This window comes from Hippoglossus hippoglossus, chromosome 5 (genome assembly GCF_009819705.1).
Source record: "Hippoglossus hippoglossus isolate fHipHip1 chromosome 5, fHipHip1.pri, whole genome shotgun sequence".
NCBI lineage: Eukaryota > Metazoa > Chordata > Actinopteri > Pleuronectiformes > Pleuronectidae > Hippoglossus > Hippoglossus hippoglossus.
In genome coordinates this window covers 3,956,002-3,977,686 of record NC_047155.1, presented here as the reverse complement: position 1 = coordinate 3,977,686, position 21,685 = coordinate 3,956,002, and the positions used below count along the sequence as shown (strand labels likewise).

Sequence of the window (21,685 nt, the reverse complement as noted above, 5' to 3'; positions counted from 1 at the left end):
TTAGATTTGACTAAGACTCTCAAGCATCTGAGCAGCAACAAGGACTCTGTCTGTGTTTGTATACGTTGTAATTTTAATTGTAGACTTATCATGAATTATAACCTGTAAGAAATAAAGCTGCATGTATGAAATAGATTTAAGAAAAGACCAACGGTACAGCCTGAGAAGAAATTAAACAATCTTAGCACAAAGCTTTGAGGTTGTTTTCAGATCTTTATTTGTAGTTTTCCAGTTCAACTTGTGACAGAGAAAATAAATTCAACACAGTGAATTGGACCTGGTAACTTTTAAAAGTGAAGAAAAAAAAAAGAGAAAGCTGAAGAAAAAAAAACTGTGATAAACATGTTTTAAGGCTGATGAAAAAAAACATTAAACCCAATTACTAATGGAAAACAAATCCCTTCTTCCTCAAAAGTGACTAAATCAAACTATAATATAAATTAAAGTCTTCTCTGCGTCTGCACAATGTTTTTCACGCAGTAGATAAATGCAGATACCAGTCAGAATATATTGTAGCCGATGAAGTGACCCAGTTTGCTGTCGAGAGGTTTGAGGACGGAGGTTGTTTTGTGTTTCCCGGGTCAGTGCGGGCGCAGCAGGAAGCCGGAGAAGATGCTGTAACCGCTGGGCTTTCCTCTCATCCCTCTGTAGTCTTTAGTCTCCAGCCAAACCTCCTGATCCCTGGACAAGTAGACGGTCAGGCCGCCCGACGTCACCTGGAATCACACATTTCATCTTGGAGCAATTCTTAAATGATGGCAGAATATTGAAATAAAAGGAAAAGCATTGTTGAGGTGATGCGTTTGCTGTATAAACATTAATCAGGCTTTAAAATGTTTCTATATAAAAATACTGACATCATTCATTCCATATGATATCAGATGATTAGTCTGAGTAAGGTTTACAAGTAAAACGTTACAAGTTTACATGACCTAATTTTCTTCTGACCATATTCGTTTGTTGACCTTGACCTTTGACCTTTGTCCAATGAGTTTGGTGAAAATCTGTCATTGGTTTGTCGAGTTATTTTTGTTCTCTGAACTCTTTCATGTTCGTACCTGTCTTCTCCCTCGGCGGAGATCACAGAAGGGCAATAGCAGCTTTCCGTCCAGCTTCATCAGGACACAGAGACGATCCTCTAAAGAGGCGTGGAACACAAAGTAGTACGTCCCTGGGACGCGACACCTGAAACACACAAACTTACTTAATTCACTAAACGTGGATTTGTTTTACTCCCGTCCTGCTGCAGCATGATGACTGTCAGTCACACCGGAATGTCTCAGAAATGATGGAATTGATTCGGATTAAATTTCATCCAGACATTCTAATGACTTTGATGATCCTTTGATTTTTTTTTTCCTCCAGCACCACCAGAGTAACATTTTAGATTTTGAGTGAAACGTCTAAACAGCAATCGGATAAACAAGTGTCCCAGACCTGTTGTCGGAAACACATGATTTAAATATGATGCTACGAACCTGAGATAAAAACCACATTACAATGGATGACAGCTGTGAATCTCACCTGAAGTGTCCTGTGCCTGTGTCGTAGTCATTGTTGATGTTGGTGATGACTGTAGTGAAACGAATGACGCTATTTCTCTCCGGGAAATCATTGGTGCCTCTGGCCACGCTGAAGGCCGCCCTCTGCTGGACTCCAACCGTCCTGCAGCCACGGAAGCAACACAAAGTGAGGGCCAGAGCGGGATGAACCCGCTACTGGGCCCCGGGGCAAAAAGTAATCTGTGACCCCGGTTTTATTCAAACTAGACCATATACTGGATATAAAGATAGATGATGGCTCCCTGTAAGTGTAGCTAAAATGTCTCAATCACCGCCTGGTGGCTGGCTGCAGTATAGGTCATAAACCCCACCTCCTCTATGTTAGTGGATGGTACTTGGACCAAAGTAAAAAGTCAATTCTTTCCTCATAGATCTGTCGTTTGGGGAAGTTTTTGTTTCTTATCAGTTGGATTTGAATTAGTTATTTGAAGTAGTAATTTGAACTACTACGACTCTGGCTCCAAATGCCGTCTTCGGTGCAAGATGGCCATAGACGCAAAATTTAGCTTAATTTCTGGATTGAGGGAGGACGTGAAGATGTTCAACTTTATTTACAATAGATTCCAACATTTTCAATGTTTCAAAGAGTTGACAAAAACTCCCTCTGCAGAGCAACACACTTCTCTTCTGTCCTCACCAGGCCTCCTGTGACTTGCTCAGTGATTTGTTCGAATACATACCCGTGTTCTCCTGGTTCTCCAGGAGGTCCTTCAAACCCTGGGGCCCCGGGTTTCCCTGACTCCCCACTCTGACCTCGTTTACCAGGGAATCCCATCGTCCCCGGTTCGCCCTTCTCTCCGTTCTGTTGGCCGCCACCGCCGCGCCGCTGTGCTCCTGCAGACAACAACCGGCTGGTCATTGTACATGAAAACAAGCTGCACCCACCTGCTGTGTCTCTGTTGAATAGAATAACTCAACTCTTCCTGAGAGTTAGACGAGAAGATGAATATTCTGTGTGTGTTGAAGATGGAGCTGGAGTCAGGACATGGTAAGTCAAGCTCAGCATAAAGACAAGAAGCCTGGCTAAAGAATTACTTTAGCTACTTTAAATATTCGGAAAATGTCCGAGTGAGCCCATGTGAGACTACAGCAGGAATATTTCATAGATGTAGATGTTCTGGGCATCAATGTTTTTTATTTATCAGCTGACCTGTGAACTGTGTTTGGAAAAATGCTTTATAAATAAAGTTTGGTTATCATTATTATTGTACCTGTTTCTCCTTTCACTCCTTTCTCTCCATCACGACCGTCTTTGCCGGGCAGCCCAGGCATACCTGAGGATGGAAGTAAAGATAAAACAAATATATATACACACACACACACACACACACACACACACACACACACACACACACACACACACACACACGACTGGACATACCTGGTATCCCGGGCATCCCTGTTGCTTGGCAGGTCTCCAAAGCAACCAGCTGGGATACGGCCAATGAGAGCAGGGCTCCCATCACAAGAGAGAAGTGAGGGAGCATGATGGAGAACCTGACATGGAGGAGACGAGACAAGGTGATGAGACGAGAGAAGAGTGGGGAGGAGAAGAGGGAAGGATGGAAGGAAAGGTGAGGAGGAAAAGATTAAAGGAGACAAGTGGAAGAGAACAGAAGAGAGGGATGATGAGGTTAGCAAAGAGAAAGGGAAGATGGGAAGATGAAATATTTGGATGGGAGATAAGAGAAGAGCAGAGGAGACTAGGAAAGGAAAGATAAGTGGAAAGGGTGATAAGAGAGAGGGGAAGAAGATGGTGGAGGGATGGGACATGATGAGGAAGAAATAAAGAAGGAGGGATGACGAAGACAGGAAAAAGAGAAGAGGAGGAGAGAAGGAAAGAAGAGACAGGGTATGTGGGACAAGAGGAAAGAGGAGACGCGACTAGGAAAGGAAAAGATGGTGAGAGAGAAATGTGAGTGGATCATACAGCTCAAATATCCAAATGCATTTTTGATATATAAAATACACAATGTTAATAATAAAGGAGAAACAAGCAGATTATTTCACTATTGCTGAACTGGAATCAACTCGCAGATGAAATAAATACGTGTATAAACTCACCTGATGGAAGAGACAGAAGAATAAAAACCACTGTGACGAGTTGAAAACAAAGTGAAGTGAAGCTGATGTGAAGCAGCCGGAGGAGGAACAGGGAAAAAAAACAGCACATTCAGCAGTTTTTGCTTGGGAAATGTTTTTTCTGAGACGACTGGATGTAGTTCTGTAAATTTCTGAGGTTACAGAGAAGTGGAAGGAGAACGAACTCCGTCAAAATACTGTCCGTCGCTATGTGTCATTGTGGGGAAACTTCTCTATAATTCTTAAGGTCTTCATCTTATTGTGTAAAGTACTTTGAGATAATACACAATGTGATTTGGTGCCATACAAATAAAATGTAATGTAATTGAACTGATCCACACAACGTTGGTGTCTAATAATGAAATGAAATGAAATTCTGCTCTGGATCATTTTTCTTGTCTCACTTATGCAGTGGAGAAGGAAGTACTCAAACATGTTACTCAAGTAAAAGTACAACATTAACTCTGTCTACCTGAGTAAAATGTAGTACTTGCTTTTTAAATGTACTCATGTATTAAAGGTAAAAGTATTTGTCCCATGATGTAACTTCCTCATTATGACTGAGTCTCTTTCATTTCAGGTGTTTCTGCAGCTGTGCTTTGTTCTCGTTGAAGGAGGCGGGGTCTAATGTTAAGTGGCCGCTCTGATTGGATCAATGGACCAATTCACATCTCGTTGATTACTTTTATAAACATTTTTTTTTTTAAACAACGTAAAGCAATGCATTATAATAAATGTAGTGGAGTAGAAAGTACAGATATTTGCTGATATGTGCAGTGGAGTAAAAGTAGGTAAATCTAAAGTAGAAATAAGTAAAGTAGAAATACTTTAAAAGTATAGGCTGCGTAAGTAAAGCAACAAAGTAACACAGTTTTTGGTCTAAACACTATATGTTGACTTAAACAACCAAATGAGTGATTGTCCGAAAATCTCTGTGTAATGAAATTGTGTAATGAATTTCTTTAATCTTATAAAACACACCCAGAATCGACAATAAACTTTTATTTATTTTTTGTTGCATTCACAGAAACAGTCAGACCTTCAAACAGGATTTACAGCATCAATGACAAGGAGACAAAACAACGTTCTGGCTAAATTCAGTCCCAGGTTTTCTCCGCTGACTCCGGCGGTGGTGAGTTCACAGCTGAACGTTAGGAGAACAGCAGGAAGCCGCTGAAGATGATCTTCTTTTCTTGCGTGTCTCTGAATTCAGAATCCGTCTGCTGGTCCTTGAAGGACTCGAGCCAAACCCTCTGTCCGACCGCCAGCTGTATCACCGCGCCGCCTGACAGCACCTGAAACACAACACACACAGTAGCTACACAGGGAGAACAGCTCTACACACAAAGACTCTGGGATTTGAACCGGGGACCTTTTCCCTGTGAGACGGCTCTCCAGCTCCCTGACGCAGTGAAACTCACCTGATCGCTGTTCCTGTTGTAATCACAGAATCCCAGCTTGTTGGGCAGAGCCTCGCTGGCGAGACGCAGACACATGCTGACCTAAAAAACAGGTTCATAACCATCACGTGAGTCAGATTTAAAACAGGTTTATGGGTGTTTTCCTTTTCTTTATTCTTTCAGTTTGAAAGCAGGACGTTCAGATTTTGCGATGCTTTCACTCTAAACCCTGCACTTGCACTCAAATTGCCCTGATTGTGCTTGGATTTGCTCTGTTTGTGCTCAAACTTCTGCACATATCACACATTTCGCACATTTCTTGCGCTCCAGCTTCAGCTCGAAATCTCACATTGCGTCTGGGCTTGGATTATTTTTGGTCTGTCAAAATTCCCCCAGTAAAAAATGAAATTGTCCCGCCCTCATTGTGGGCATGTTAATTGTATTTCTTTGTGACAAAACAAGGATTTAAATTAAGTTTTTGATGTTATGGGAACACTGTCGCTGGCGGCTACCAAGCTCTTGAATAAAGAAGTGGGAAAAAGACATCAATACTAGAAGGTAGTCAAACACATATACATGTGTTACACTCAGCATTTATCCTCATGCAGCTGTAGAACAGACACTGGTGTGTTACCTTGGCCCCAGAGTGAAAGGTGAAGTAATAAACGCCAGCTACTCTGCAGGTGAAGTAACCTGTGGCTGCAGCGAAGTCTCTTGGTGTGTTGACCACAGTCATCTGGAAGGTCACAGGCTGAGAGACGCAAAGAAAAACCCAAGATCAGGAAAAAAAGGCAAAAGAGTCTTGATATATATTTGTTTCATTTTCCAGTTACATTTACACGATGGACATAAACATCCGTACGACTGGTTTCCTGTTAATCACGTTCTAATCTTGACAGAAAGACATTATTATTAGAAATACTGCAGATTTGAAAAATTCGTATCTGTGTTTCAGACACGCATTGAAAATGGAAAATGTCCAGAAAACATCACAGCGAGCGAGTGGTCGTGTTGATGACGTTTCTAACACGCGACACCAACCTATGACAACCTCTCAGGGTGAGAAAGAGGAGTCACACACACACAGAAGACGCAGATGAAGACGTCAACTTGTAAAGACGACGAGTTTCGAGAGCTTTTGGTGATGAGACCCAATAAACAAGCCGTGTGTGCCTGAATGTTTTTTGATTGTGTCGGACTCTGACAAGGAAAACTTTGCAAATATCCGGAGACAATTTTCCAGAGTTCATGTCTGGAAACAGCTTGAAATGTGATGGATGGTGGTAACAGAACGAACCTGGTTGTATCGAGGGTAACTGCTGTCCGTCCTGATCACTGAGAAAGCTGAACGGGCCTGTTGAGAGGGGTGTTGACCTATAAACAGAGCAACACACACACACACACACACACACACACACATGTTATTACACACACACACTATATGTGAGCGCGATACACTGACTACCTGAGGGTCTGGTCATTACCAAGGCCGATGCTTCTCCCCTCAGGGCCGGGGGGACCAGGTAGTCCCGGGTGACCTGATGTTCCCAGATCTCCTCGGAAACCTTTCAGACCCATGACTCCTTGCAAACCTCGACTTCCCAACTCCCCCTTCATCATCTGTAGGACGCCTTCATCAACCGAACTGTCAGCCATCGCAGCTGGAGACAAACGGGACAAATAATCTGTGAGTTTTTAGGTGAAAAATGTATCCAGTGGTCATAAAGGCAATGGGGTGCTGAGACAAAGACACCAGACATTAGCAAAGTAAAAGTACTGTGTTTAAATTCAGAAGTCTTTTTTACAATCTGGCTCTCCTTTCTCTCCCTTCACTCCGGCCCACCCGTCCCTGCCGGGGGATCCTGCCACTCCTGGACGTCCGTCTGTTCCTTTGCAGCTCACGTCGCATTGGGCGGCCTTCAGAAGCAAAGCCACACCCACCAGAACAGCCATCCCATAATAACCTCCCATGGTCCAGTAACTGTTAACGGTAAGAAGAAGAAGAAAGAAAGAAAGTAGAATATGTGTGTCTGTAGCAGTATTTGTAGACCTCGTGTTTTCAATTTGACTTTTATGATTATGACTAATATTGATTTGATCTAATTTATTTATTTAATTTCTGACAGTGGGGGAGAAGTTTTTAAAACAGCGTTTAAATCTTTAACAGTTAAATGTGTCAAAACAAATATGTAATTACAATTTTCCCAAACAAAAAAAAATACTCAAAGGACACATGACACGTTATAAAAAGACAGAAAATGATGAAAGTTACTTTGGTAGAAGTTTAGCGTCATTACTTTCTGATTTCACTTTTCCTGTCGTAGTTTGGTTAAGTTAAGATAAGTTAAGTTAAGAGGTGAAATAGTCCCTTTCTGGTAGAAAAACTTCTCTTATGTGCATGAAACTACAGTTTTGTTGGATCGTGTAACAGTAAATTACATTAATATTAATAATTTAATGATAAATGCAACTAAATGTTATTTTTCATAGAAATGTACTGAAACTAATGAATGTCTGGACGTCAGTGTAAAGACTTAATAATGAATTATTAACTATTAAGAGGAAGAGTCACCATCAGAGCTAAACTTCCAATTAACTGACAAACTGATTTAACAAATACTGAACAGAAACATTGTCCTTTTTATATCGACATTTGAATGTTGGAGATTTTACTCACCAGCCGAAGTTTCTGTCTCACCAGCAGAGTTTAGGAGCTGCAATGAAAGACTCACTGACACACACACACAGACACACACAGACACACACACACACACACACACACACACTCAAACACGCACATACGCTGGTGAGGAAGTGAAACTTGTGATCTGACAGAATCACTGATCTGTTGAGTTTCTAGTTTAAAAATATTAAACTAAGTGAAACTTAAAAATATTGACCAACCTAACAATGAAGTTACGTTTCCTTGGCGACACCTGCTGACCAGTGATACCAAATGACAAAAAATCTCTCTCGCTCTCTCTCTCTCTCTCTCTCACTCTCTCTCTCTCTCTCTCTCTCACTCTCTCTCTCTCTCTCTTTCTCTCTCTCTCTCTCTCTCTCTCTCTCTCTCTCTCTCTCTCTCCATCCATTCATCTGTCCGTCCATCAACAGTATTTGAAAGAAAAAAAACATTTTAGATATTTTTATTGAGATTGCAAATATAAAGTTAAAATACAAATTAATGGAGATCAAAGTGCAATTTACTCTTTTCAGAAATGTGGTGTTTATTCAAGATGCTGTTGTGTTTCACCAAATGAGTGTGGTTTTCTAAATGTGGCTTCAGTTCTTTTAAATCTGAGACGACAGCTCAGCACATTATCCTCGCGCTCGTCTCTAACTGAGGGTTTCTCTGGTCACGCAGACTTTTCCTTGTGAAATCCTCAGTGGGAGTTGGTCCAAAGTGCCCATGCATGGAAACAGCCTGGCGGTGAAGGTGTGTGTGAAGGTGTGTATGTGAGCGTTGGTGTCGGGATCGAAGAAGCACAGTTTTCCTCTGCTCCAGTCCAGATGAACGCTGATCCTCTGGAGCTTCTTCTTCACTCGGAGGACAGCCGGTGGATCTCCTAACATGCGTGCGCTGTATTTACCATTGTAAAACTCAATTTGCCAGAACCAGGATTTTATTCGTCCCTTCTTGTGGATGAGCTCTGCGGCAACGCCAACGAACCAGGCGGCGTTGTCTCGAACGTCCACCTCCCAGGTGTGGGCCCCTGAGTTGAGGCCCTCCTAGCCCCGGACAGAGCGGTGATAGTCGATCCTCTCTGGGTTTTCTGGGAGCGTCCGTCTCTCTCCGTGTCTCACACTGGTCAGGTCCTCAGACAGGATGAATTCTGGGTTGGCTGTGTTTGGATCCAGAATCACAGAAGTGTAGGAGACCATCTCCTTCATCTTGTTCCAGATGTTGAAGGTCAGGTTGCCCAGGTGTTTGGCCTCGTCTATCAGAGCTCCATAGAGCAGCTGTGGATCATCCTGCAGGGGGCGCTGCTGGACTCTTTCCACTGCAGCCTTGTACTTGAGCAGGAATGAGGAGTCCTCAGCTTTCAGGTCCTCCTCTGTGACTCTGACTGTGTGAGAAAGAGCTGCTATGTCTCTGCTCAGAGCCTCAGTCTGCTCCTTCATCATCCGACTCTTCTGCTCCTCTTCCTCCCTCAGAGCAGTGATCCTGGCCTCCTCTTCCTCCTTTAGAAACTGGCGAAGCTTCTCAAACTGCTCCTGTATCTGCTTCTCTGTGTGTCGGGCCTGGACCTGGATGTGCTGTGCTGTTTGGTCCCAGTTTCCTTTAACTTGTTCAAGCTGCTTCAGTTTCTCCTGCAGAGGCCTGAGAGAGTTCCACAGCTCCTTTTTGAATTCCTGTGCAAATTCGTGGATGGGTCTGAATCTGTGGTTGTTGTGTGTTTTTGAATCCCTGCAGATGAGACACACCGGCTGCTGGTGGTCCAGACAGAAGAGTTTGAGCTTCTCGGCGTGCAGACTGCAGAGGGACTCGGATCCTGCTGACGCTCTCTGCTCTCGCTCCAGTAAGAAGCTCTCGCACAGGTTCATCAGAGCCAGGTTACGAGGCGGATCGCTCCTCGATGATCTCCTCTTACAAACGGGACACTCCTGTGTGGGCGTCCTTCTCCACCATCTCAGCAGACAGGCTTTGCAGAAGCTGTGGCTGCACGTCAGGACAACGGGGTCTTTAAAGAAGTCCTGGCACACCGGACAGGAGAGATCCTCGTCAGGTTGGAAAGACATTTAAAGGCTGAAAGCACAAACACAGCAGCATGAAACAGAAATTTGTGACTCCTCTCTGTCGCTCCACAAACTTCCCTGAGGGTTGCATACACACTGACACTCTCTACGTACACATGCGAGCAGCCAGCAGCAGGTTAAACTTGTTAGTAGGTTGCAGAGCTCCCTGTAGTTCCTGCTGTGTTTTCCTCTCTCAGGGACATTATGAATCTGGTCTAAAAGAGATTGTTATTGTCTCTGTGTGTGTGTGTCACTTCCTGGTGGAGGAACGGCAGTCTGTTTCCTGGTTTGCCTCAGGTGACTGGAGGTGGAGCTTTGTCTCGTGATCTGGGAACTGAACCGCTGTGGAACAAACCATAGCTTTGGTTTTGTCAATAGAGGTTTTGTCTTAAAAAATAACAGCAAAACACGAGTTACACATTCTGTTCTGGACTCAGTCATCCACCAGATAAACCTGTTAAAAGGGATTCTTTACTGTGTACTATGTGTACTATGCCTTATATATCATATATATAGTCATGTATAAATATAAGGGGTTCATTCTCTTTTTAAAAATAATAATCTATTTCATAACTGTTGAGGAATTTTTCACCATCCTCACACATTACTGTATATGCCACTCTATATTATGTATAGTGTATATTACACATTATATCTGTACAGGAGAGTAGTGCCTGTCTAGTTCCACAGATACTCCCTTCTCTCTCTGAGAAGAACCAAGGTCAGGTTATAGATAAAGCACCAACCAACAGTACATTGTAGTGTCTACACTCAGGGACTTTCATATCTAACCCAGATGCTCCAGACAGACTCCAACTCTTTTGCATTTCACCAGTGACCAGACGTGAGGACACAATGTGATTTATAAACACATAAGTATCAATCAATTATTAAAACTTTATTTATGACTTAACTTTCGAACGAGTCAATTGCTTTTCAAAGGGAGACTAATGCACCAAAGCAATCAGGACATCAAAAACTCACATGTGATGTGAAAGTATTCAGTATTGTGAAAAGTTATTTATTTTATGATCGTTCTCTCTGCGTCTCGTCCATCGAGCAGTTGAGAAGACAAACTCCATCTTTGTTTGAGGAGCAAATAATAAATGAGTTGAAAACAACCCGACAACCTTCTTTCAGATCTCATTCTGTCAACACGCCTTCAGGAGACGAGCGAAAAGAAAACATGACGCGTTCTGTCTTGTCTGCCTGTGGCTCTGTGTACGTGGAAAAATACAGATTTACACCATCTGTATTCCGAAAGCGGGATTTGTGGTTATCACGGTGACTCCCGGTTTGTTTTCATTGTTATGAAAGAGGTTCACTGGTTTTCGGGATTAAATCTGTCATGACTCTGGACTCTAGACGTTAACTTGGACATGATTATAAAATGAACATTTCAGGCTGATCAGACTCTTTCTCTCCTCTTTGCTTCAGCAGCAGAAACAGTCTGACACTAATTCAGCCTCCGTTCACAACAATTTCCTCAGCATTAGACAAATGTCTTATTAAATTCCTCTTTACAGTTCATCATTCGCCTGACTAAGAATATAAAAACTTATTTTGAGTGGTTCTCCTCTATTCTAGGGACATTTGATTATATAATTTACATTTTTCTTTGTCACATAAACTGACTCTACCAGCAGGCGTCAGCGTTTCTTCTCACATCATTAAAATCACTGTATTCATGGTTGTTTGTAATTAATGACTCTTTTAACTGAGACAGTTGATAGCCAGCTTCGTAGTGTATTTCATCCAGGACGCCCGATGTTAATGAAATTATATCCTGGATATGTGGAACTTGCTTCATTGTACAGGCCCCAGAAGTGACACCTACATGAGTGATGGTCTGGATTTGCATGTACTGCAGAAAAATACCTGTGCCTGCAGACCCGTCTATTAGTCGCTCTGCTCCAGTGTCCTGAGGAGCCTGGAGACAAACCCAGCTGGAACTATTTAAATGAAAGACCGAGGAGATGTCTCGGGACATTTTCCACCGAACGCAGATGCCTTTAGGCTGCAGGTGCATGAAGCAATCGGATAAGGTGAATGACTCGTTTATTTATTCGGAAAAAGAGTTAAAGTAGAAGCAAGAGATGGAGCAAGAGGAGCATCTCTGAGGAGAGAAGACAGAGAGAGATTCTGCAAATTAAATCAAGTTAGATCGGCTTTGTCCTTTAAATGCAAAGTGCCGGAGATCTGGTGATTGGATCGTCTGCTCACAGCTCAGACTGTGTCAGCAACACAATGCAAGAGGGCGTGAAGGAAAGAAACTCCCATTATCAAACAATCACAGCAAACAGCAGAGTAGGACGAATAATGACATCTCATGTTATTGATCTTAATGTAGGGCTGCTCTCAGGAGACATTTTACACATATATTCAGTTGGAATATTGTTAAACTCTCAACTTTTAGCCTGTGAAAAGTCTTGAGGAGAAGTATGTTCCACTTATTGCACTTTTCCTTTGTGGAAAACATGGGATTGACACAAACTGTCAAACCAACCGAGAGCTTCTGAAAAAGCCTGAATCTACAGTTATGATATAAAAGTGTAATAAAACAAATTCCCATTTCAATCTCCGATCACAGAGCTGGAAACGTGACACTTAACTAAACCTAATGCTGCCTATTACAACCATCATGTCATAAATTATCCTGCATGATGAGTATAATTTGCAGATTGTAATTTATAAGGTGTGGATTCAGGAGGGTGTGGGCTGAGGTGTTAGTGTTATTTGACTCACACAATTTGAATCTGAAACAGGCCTCATGTGTTTCTATTGTTTTTGAGGGGGGGGGGGGGAGGATTTCCTGTGGGCTTGTCATGTCACTGTGTTGTGGCCTCATCATATCGTCTGATCTCTGCTGCTAGGCGAGCAAGATTAGAAAAACATCTCTCTCTCTCACAGACACACACACACGCACACACACGCGCACACACACACACACACACACACACACACACACACACACACACACATGCACACACACACACACACACAGCAGGAAAACAGTATGGAGGGCGGGTTATATTTCTTTTCTCTCTCTCTCTGTCAAGCCCCTGCTATTTGTTGGCTGTCGACCAATCACGTTGCCCTCGGTCACCCACTACAGACAACAAGGTTTCCTTCTCATTCTTCGTAGCATTTAATCCTCTGACCTACAGGAAGTTCCTGACAGAAGCAGCCACAGGTTTCTCCTTCTCCTGCAGGTGAGAAAATGTTTCCTGACGCTGAGCTGAATATACCTGAGAGCTTTAACGTCTGTAGACCGTGAACCCGCCTGCCTCCGTTTGTACGCTTCAATCAGCAGGAGAAATATGAGAGGAGAGTCATTCTGGTACAGATCAGAGGTTTTACTGAGAGTTACAGGTATTTTGTTGTTGTGATTTTAGCAGGAGATGCTCAGAACGTAAATTTAAGGCATTAAAACAGTGGGGGAAAGCAGCTGGATGTTTGTAGTGTGGATGTATGCAGACTGTAAATATTTGTTCTTTCAGTGTGTGAGCACAGGATCAAATTTACTGTTCATAACACTGGATATGAAAAGACGGAAAAGGTTTCTGCTGAGAAAGGTGTCAGAAAAAAAGGCCTTTTCATGTTGTCACTTAAATCTAAAGTTGATCCTGTTTCAGTCTCAGCTCTTAATCTGCAATAACTGATGTTTTTGTGTTTCCTTCTAACTCCTGAGGGAAATGTCTCTGTTGCTGCCTAATGTCCCAGTGTGTTCACCTGCCTGTTCCTCATGTGTCTGTTTGAGTGTAGATCAAATTTTCAAATAACAGCGGAAAGCTTTAATCCTGTTATTGTGAACTAACTATCACCCTTTTTAATAAGTTATAAATCTTGTGATTTAGTTGAGTCGAATCCTGCACAAATAATAAAGCAAATCCTCAGTTCGTCCTACGCAGTATTCTGAATTAGTTTGAATCGACAGGGAGCTGATGTGACCTCCGGGGAACAGGTAAGTTTAAGAAAACAAGGGTGATGATGTGGAGATAAATATAATGAAGAACTAAAAACATGTCGCGCACTTTGCAAATTCAAAAATAAGGCGATAAACAAATATAAAACTAAGGTGTAATGAACAAAACATGTTTATGGCTTCGTCTTAGTTTGTTTACTGACTAACCTGAGACCTTATAGCCAAGTACATTCATTCTGAGTATGAAGGTGTAATAAGATATCGCTGGTCTCCATATAAACTGTGTATATTTGATAAGCTCTATTTAATTTTTAATTGTTAACTACTGCTTCATTGTTTTGTGTAAATTGAATATTTGGACCAAAGTAAACAGGATTTAATGAATGAATGAGTGGGTTTTGCTGCTGTGGTTTAAAGTTGAAGAAAAACTGTCAAACAGAACTGTTGGATTTACTGGATAATATATAATTAATATGTTGAATAAAGAAAAGGAAACATATGTGAGTGATGAAAAACAACTTCTGCACTTTTAGCCGCGATTCAAATTCTGTTTAAAGTTTCTATTTCAATCCCAAACTGTGATCTACCTAGCAACCGTTTTCTAGGCCTAAACCAAATCGTAACTTGATTAAAATGGTCAATTATGTTCTTATAATTAACGGTGGTCTGGCAAATAAACATTATCCTGTGTGTGTTAACTTGTGTGAAGTTTTGGGATCGAGGAGAAGTCCGGAGATCTCCAAGCTAGTGTTCAGCCACAGGCTCTTTAGGGAGCATGAATGTCTGCACTACACAGAAATCAATTCAACTGTTAACTGCTAATTCAATTCTTAACCTACGATTTCTGATTCTGCAAAGTTACTAATATCTAATAAATGTTGTGGAGTAATAATATTTCCCTATCGACAAGAACAGTGTACAAATCTAATCAGCTGATCAGTAAAGGATCATCTCTCAACAACAACACAAATTCAAACGAGTTAGACAACTTCCACCAGACACACACAAACACCCCCACACTGAATCTGATGAAATTCACAATGTGTGAGCCGCGTTTTCTTTTCCTTCCAGCCCCTGAAACACAGACATGTTGTTAATTTGATCTGTTTCCCGCAGCGAAGACGTGTCATTGAGAAATGAAATATAAATGATACAGTAATCTACTGGGTGGACAGGAGGGATTTACAGTAGAGCTGCCTGCAGCCTTACAGCAGTGGTGTGTACTGTGTGGATGTAAAACTCGGGGGAGACGGGCTAATGGGGGGTTTGGGAGTGGTCGTCGTGCTGAACCTGTAAGAACAAGTCATGCATGTTTCCCTCGGCTGAAGAACGGAGCTCAACAAGATTTAATTTGGGAAGAAAGAAAGAAAACAGCTCCATCATTTCATAAAGGGGAAGTCGTCACACACAAATTAAATCCTGTTAACATCTAAAACAAAGTGTCAAAGTGAACTCGTGGGCTTTCTATTTAATAAATTGAAGTTTAATTAAAAACATCTTCTGTCAAAACAAAACAAAACGACATGACATGACTCTTACTCAATGTCAGCTGGGATTGACTCCAGGGAAATCAATTCATCTTTAGATGAAGAAAGTTCTCATTACAAACAATAACAAACTATTATTGATCCAATCACCTTTAATAAGTTCTTTTGAGATTCTTCACCTTTCGTCACCTTTGCTCTGACACTCACATCATGAGACACACCCACCTGCTGAATAAGACCAGCCTCGATGAGACATGGTGCCAACACTGGTTTATCTTTACCGTGTGGTTTTTATATACAGTCTGAGGGTTTAACCACAACAAGCGGTTTTACATCACAGTTTGTATTTTGTCGTCTCTGACCAGGCCTCAGGCGAACGGAGGTAAAATACTGGTCAGGTTTTATGAGGAGCAGCTGCTCATAAAACACACACGCACACACTCACCAACGCACACTTTAAATGTTTATTTAGATACCGACAGTGTTTCCACTGAATTCCTGACATGTCTTTTCTTTCTCTCCACAGCCACCATGAAAGTGGCATCTTTTAACATTCAGAAGTTTGGAAAAAACAAAGTGTCCGATCCAGATGTTCTCAAAATCCTAACTAAGGTAACAACAACACACACCTACACACACACACACACACACACACACACACACACACACACACACACACACACACACACACACACACACACACACACACACACACGTGGAGAAAACTACGAATTGAAAAGAAATCGGACAAATTCCAGCGAAACATTAAGAATATTTAAGAACTACATCAATAAAACAATGAATATATAATATATATAATAATAAATATACATATCAGTTAAATTAAAAACTGAGTGTTTGCATTACTTCTTAACCTGATGATTATTATCTGGATTCATCAATTGGTATACTTCCAAGAATGTTTTTTTCCAATCACTGTTTCAAAACTAATTAGTTCAACTGTAAAAAACTGAATAATGAATCTTACATTACTGATGTTATAAGATTTGATGTCACACTGAGTCAGTCTCTCTCTCTCTCTCTCTCTCTCTCTCTCTCTCTCTCTCTCTCTCTCTCTCTCTCTCTCCCCTCAGATCGTGTCTCGATATGACATCATTGTGATTCTGGAAGTGGTGGACATCAGCGGAGAGTCTGTCAAAACCTTCCTGGATGCACTCAACAAGTCAGTGCAGCATTATCATCACTATTACTATTATTGTTATTATTATTATCATCATTATCATCATTATTATGCTCAGGCTACTCGACAATGCAGGACTTACAAATACAAACATGTTGAAGTTAAGCAGGTGTGATGCTGCTCCACGACATTTAGTCTGATCCAACTCTCTTTAATTAAAGTGATTTAGGAGTAAATGAAATTAACACATCAACACATGTCCCTTTTCTGTCTGTCCGTCTGTCTGTCTGTCTGTCTGTCCGTCTGTCCGTCTGTCCGTCTGTCCTTCCGTCCGTCTGTCCGTCTGTGCAGACACAACAGGAAGCATCACTACACTCTGAAGATCAGCAGTCGTCTGGGTCGAACACGCTACAAGGAGCAGTTCATGTTCCTGTACAGGTGAGAGTTCAGCTGCAGCCGACACAGCTCAGACTGAAATGATGTACGAGCCTGTAGAACTAACAGCGTCTGAAGAGATGCTGCTCTTTGTACATGGAAACACACACGATACAGAAGCATGAGACTTTCTGTTGGTCTTAGGTTTACTGAAACTGATGATAGAGCAGAGCGTGTTCGTGGCGGTCCAACACCTGAAGCCTTTTCAGCGTCAAACACTCAACATTTGTGCCTCCGTGTTTCAGTCGGAATCATAAGAAAACAATGTTTGTGAGTTATTGCTGCAGGAAAGTGATCAACTGTCGTATATTCTGAGTATGATGCTAAAACATAAACACAACACTGAGTGAGTGGATTTATCATTTAGACATTCAAACTCATGGTTTAATTGCATCGGCTTCATTTTTCCTGTAATTGTATTAAACTTGGGTCTGTTTATTAAAATGAACAAGACGCATATTTCAAGCTCACACTTCACTGTTGTTGGCTTTGATTCAAGGTCTTGTTAATCTGTTATTAGAACCAGTTCCATTTTACACTCAGTAAGTTAAATGTTCAAAATACAACCATAAACTTTAAATTAACTTTGGTTTGTGTGTGTGTGTGTGTGTGTGTGTGTGTGTGTGTGTGCATGTGTGTGCGTGTGTGTGCGTGTGTGTGTGTGTGTAGGGATGACTTGGTCGACTTGGTGGGCACCCATCAGTTTGACGACCAGCTGAATGAGGGAGAAGACGTTTTCGCCAGAGATCCATACATCCTGCGATTCAGATGCCTCAGTACAGGTAGAAGACGAGTGTCATGCAACTTTTAGAATTAGTGTTAAATCTGGGTGTAGTGAACAGCAGCTACGTTAACAGGAGGTAATAACTGTGTGTGTGTGTGTGTGTGTGTGTGTGTGTGTGTGTGTGTGTGTGTGTGTGTGTGTGTGTGTGTGTGTGTGTGTGTGTGTGTGTGTGTGTGTGTAGTGCTGAAGGACCTGGTGATGATCCCAGTTCACACCAAACCACAGGACTCAGAGACGGAGCTGGACGAGCTCTACGACGTCTTCCTGCACGTCAAGAAGGAGTGGAGCACTGATGTAAGGATCATCTGTGTGACGTGTTGACCAGGGACAAATCCCCCTAAATGAAACCAAAACATCTGGGTTGCCCCCTGGTGGCTGGCTGCAGTATCGACCATAAACCATGTTCGAGGATGGGACATAAAATAAAATAAAATTGTAACTTCTCTTCAGATCTTCAGGCAGTAGAGAAAAACCTTTTCAGCTGTTTCAGGGAGAATTCAATAAGCAGACGAGGGCAGACTTCACCTCATAGGGACTCAGATTCATTCAGCTCTCCGTCTCCTCTGTGCTCCAGAACGTGATGATCCTGGGCGACTTCAATGCCGATGGCTCCTACGTCTCCAAGAGAGCGATGAAGGGCATCCGTATCCGTAACGACAAGAACTTCCACTGGCTGATTGGAGACGATGTCGACACCACGGCCAGCACCGGGAACGACCACTCATATGACAGGTAACAGAAAAACACTAGTGGTGGAAACTAGAGGAAAACGAATCTCATGTTATTATAAGTCAATCTTTACAAAGGCCTCAAACAACTTATCACAATAATTGCTTTAACTCGTCATCATTATTTCTTAATATATTTTTGACAGATTATATAAATTCCATGTACATAGGACTCCATCAATACATAATAATGCATGTGTGTATTCATTGAACGACTGACGCTGGAACCCTGTGTCGTCGGTGTTCAGGATCGTGGTCTACGGAGACGACATGCTCCAGGCCATCGTACCAAACTCTGCCAAACCCTTCAACTTCCAGAAGGCTTATGGACTCAGTGACGAGCAGGTCAGACGTTTGATATTTATATCATCGTTAAAAGATATCCTGTGTAGTTAGATATCAAATAGGCTCATTAACTCTCTGAGCATTGAGCGGAGCACTGGAGCTTTTTGCAAAAACTTTACTTAAACGGGAGGAAATAGTTCATTTGTTGGGTACTGTTTTATTTTCATCTTGTTACAAGACGTTTTTTGGACAAAAATGAAGCACTGTGACTCATATGCGTTAAAACATAAGATCAGTGTAATTCAGGGTTTGAGTTTGTTGCTAAGTAGAGAAAGCTAGAACCTACAAAGTGACTTGCACGCTGCAGGGCTGTGATTCCTGGGTTCACCCTTGAGACTAACGCTGCCTTCAAACGGGAACATGCTGTGCTTGGCATTCAAATGGTAAAGCCATGAGAACGTTGCAGCAACATGCTACTGAGGTTAAGACTTTAGTAAGATAGCAAACACGTGATGTATTGTAGGACATACAAAGGCACAAAGATGGAGAGAGGAGATGAGGCTGTCGGGAACATCAACTTTTTCTCTGACGTAATATAAAATCACAAAGACTTGACTAAAATAGCAATATACCAGCTTAATATCCAAAGAAAAATCAACTTCTGTGGCCGCCACATTTTCTGAATATGTCAGCAAACATGTCACAGCTCGTGGACATTTTCAAGGAACTCCATAAGTGTTCAAATGGAGTCTGAACACTGTAAAAAAAAAGATTTTTTATTTGAAGGCAGCATCTGTCCATTGAAAATCAAAGCCTTGCAGCGTGCGAGCAATTTGTCTGTTCGTTTTTTCAGCCCAGCATCTAACAATGTTTGTTTTAGATTTGCATGTACATTTCTAGTTTGTACTTACTTAGTAAAGGCCAACGTTACCAAGTTCACACTCAATACATTAACTGTTTATTTTCCAGGCTCTGAAAGTCAGCGACCATTACCCAGTGGAGGTGGAGCTGAAGTCCGTAAACAAGATAGATGACAAGGATGGTAATTATATAAAATATGATTATAGAAATAACTGTGAATGTTAAATAGAAGTTGTTTTTCTATCAATCAATCACATTTTATTTGTAAAACCCATATTCACTAATCCCAGTTAGTCTCACAGGGGACTACATGTTCTTAACCCAGGGGGAAAAACAACGTAGAAACCTGTGAGGGATCCCAACTAGTGGGAGCAACTGCATTTACCAACTGTATCCATGGTCACAATGCAAAGAGGAACTTTTGAGGGATACCGCTGCTTGCTTACTTAATTAAATTAAATTACTGAATTACTGTATTGTTTAAAACTCAGCCATGGTAACATGTGCAGATGAAGCTGCAGGATCCAGTGAATTGTGTGTGTTTCCTCTGCAGGTGTGAAACCGCAGTGGCCGGTTGAGTCGGTACCTGTGGGCCTCGTGCCCCTGGACGAGGATCTGCTGGAGCTGAAGAGAGGAAACCTGCTGCTGGAGAGGGAGAAGCTCCAGCTGGAGATCCAGATCCTCCGACAGAAGATGGCCCAGATGAACAGTGGAGATTATGTTTGAACTCAGGAAGGCAGATCCGTTGAGAACAACCAACACAACAATAAGCTCTCACTCACTTTACCACACAACCTACAGAACCACTCAGCGTTTCACTTTGAACAGACACAAACTAATCACTGCATCTGATCTGGGTTCATCTGACTGAGCCGGGGTCTTCCTCCTGAATTCACAGCACATATCCTAATTTCTGGATGACTGCACATATCCCCAAACAATATGAACTGTGACAAACACTTTCCAGTTGTTATTTTTTTTTACTTTTGACTGAATCGAGATATCAAGTTTTCTGGAAAATAAATTATGATTTGTTCCAGAAATTTGGTGAAATTCTTCATTCTCAGCCTGAACTTTGTTGGGGTTCGTTTAATTCATCAATACTCACATCTATAACTGTGACATGTTTTGTTTTTACTCTTCTGCCCAGACTGTGTGTGTAGATACACAAATATACAGCAAGCAAAACACAATTTAAACAAGAAAAGGTCAGAAACTAGTTTATGAACAATCTATGATCAAAGTGTAAAGATTGACAGTTTGAAACTTGTGGTTATAAGACTTTACAGACTCGGGAGGTGGGACAGTAAACTCTGTGTAATGTCCACTTAAACTAAGTTCCACGTGTTCACACACATCACTGGGACATGCCTCAGGGCAGAACTAGTGTCAGTCTTCCACAGACAGTAGAAGGGGTCCCATAATAGAAAATGTGCAAAATCATTTTGAGCAACAAGGAACACTGTAAATGAAATGTACTGTGTCAAGTTAATGTAACAGACAATAGGTAGAAGTGGATGGACAAGTATGATAGTTAGTTAGTTTCCCTACTCACAGTACTTTTCAATCAAATCAATCAATAAAATTGTATTTGTATAGCCCGTATTCACAAATCACAATTTGTCTCATAGAGTTTAACAAGGTGTGACATCCTCTGTTCTTAACCCTCAACAAGAGTCAGGAAAAACTACTAAAGAAACCTTTTAACAGGGTAAAAAGAAGGTAGAAACCTCAGAGACACGTGAGGATCCCTCTCCCAGGACGGACAGACGTGCAATAGATGTCACGTGTAACAGAGAACATCAGAAAGATACGAGTATTTACAGCATTGGTTAGAATAAACAGTTTGTAGCATAATGGACGGTCAATGAATTGATGGATTATTGTCAGTAAAGGTCGAGTATCTGAGGAGACATATTGTACATCAAGCAGTCTTGTTGTAATCGTAGTCCACGGTCAGCAGCCACCACGATCACATGCCACCATATTCCACAATCCATCGTCATGATCCTCTGCCGCCATTAGGATCCACTTCAGCTGCCACCTCAATCGTGGTCGACCACCATTATCAGATGCCAGCACGATACAGGATCCGCCATTATTATCACGATCTCTGATACACGATCCACCATCATAATCCACGATGTGGCCGCAGCCTCAGTCCCTAAGGCAACGGGACTCTGGGGAAGAAGTCAATGTATTGCATCAAAATGTATTGATGAGACTTAAATTTCTTTGATGTGATGAGGAGGGAGAAG

At 41.8% G+C, this 21,685-nt stretch overlaps 3 protein-coding genes and 1 pseudogene across 3 annotated transcripts; 1 reads left to right on the top strand and 3 right to left on the bottom strand.

Moving 5' to 3' along the window:
• Positions 1 to 193: 193 nt before the first annotated feature.
• LOC117761987 (complement C1q subcomponent subunit C-like) lies at positions 194 to 3,753 on the bottom strand. The gene is made up of 7 exons (XM_034586394.1): positions 3,627 to 3,753; positions 2,944 to 3,059; positions 2,774 to 2,836; positions 2,243 to 2,396; positions 1,525 to 1,665; positions 1,059 to 1,185; positions 194 to 716 (listed from the first exon to the last, which is right to left on the bottom strand). Exons 2-7 carry the CDS (start codon positions 3,047 to 3,049, stop codon positions 582 to 584), a joined length of 726 nt encoding a protein of 241 aa, XP_034442285.1. The 5' UTR covers positions 3,050 to 3,059; positions 3,627 to 3,753; the 3' UTR covers positions 194 to 581.
• Positions 3,754 to 4,631: 878 nt separating this feature from the next.
• LOC117762026 (complement C1q subcomponent subunit C-like) lies at positions 4,632 to 7,882 on the bottom strand. Its single transcript, XM_034586455.1, has 7 exons — positions 7,722 to 7,882; positions 6,850 to 7,025; positions 6,529 to 6,705; positions 6,342 to 6,418; positions 5,679 to 5,795; positions 5,066 to 5,146; positions 4,632 to 4,939 (listed from the first exon to the last, which is right to left on the bottom strand). The coding sequence occupies exons 2-7, from the start codon at positions 7,013 to 7,015 to the stop codon at positions 4,796 to 4,798; spliced, it is 762 nt and encodes a 253-aa protein (XP_034442346.1). The 5' UTR covers positions 7,016 to 7,025; positions 7,722 to 7,882; the 3' UTR covers positions 4,632 to 4,795.
• Positions 7,883 to 8,112: 230 nt separating this feature from the next.
• On the bottom strand, positions 8,113 to 10,049 carry LOC117762048 (annotated as a pseudogene).
• Positions 10,050 to 12,857: 2,808 nt separating this feature from the next.
• Positions 12,858 to 20,552, top strand: dnase1l4.1 (deoxyribonuclease 1 like 4, tandem duplicate 1). Its single transcript, XM_034586535.1, has 10 exons — positions 12,858 to 12,993; positions 15,720 to 15,805; positions 16,288 to 16,376; positions 16,686 to 16,772; positions 17,439 to 17,551; positions 17,735 to 17,847; positions 18,128 to 18,285; positions 18,530 to 18,626; positions 19,536 to 19,608; positions 19,981 to 20,552. Exons 2-10 carry the CDS (start codon positions 15,725 to 15,727, stop codon positions 20,151 to 20,153), a joined length of 984 nt encoding a protein of 327 aa, XP_034442426.1. The 5' UTR covers positions 12,858 to 12,993; positions 15,720 to 15,724; the 3' UTR covers positions 20,154 to 20,552.
• Positions 20,553 to 21,685: the final 1,133 nt, after the last annotated feature.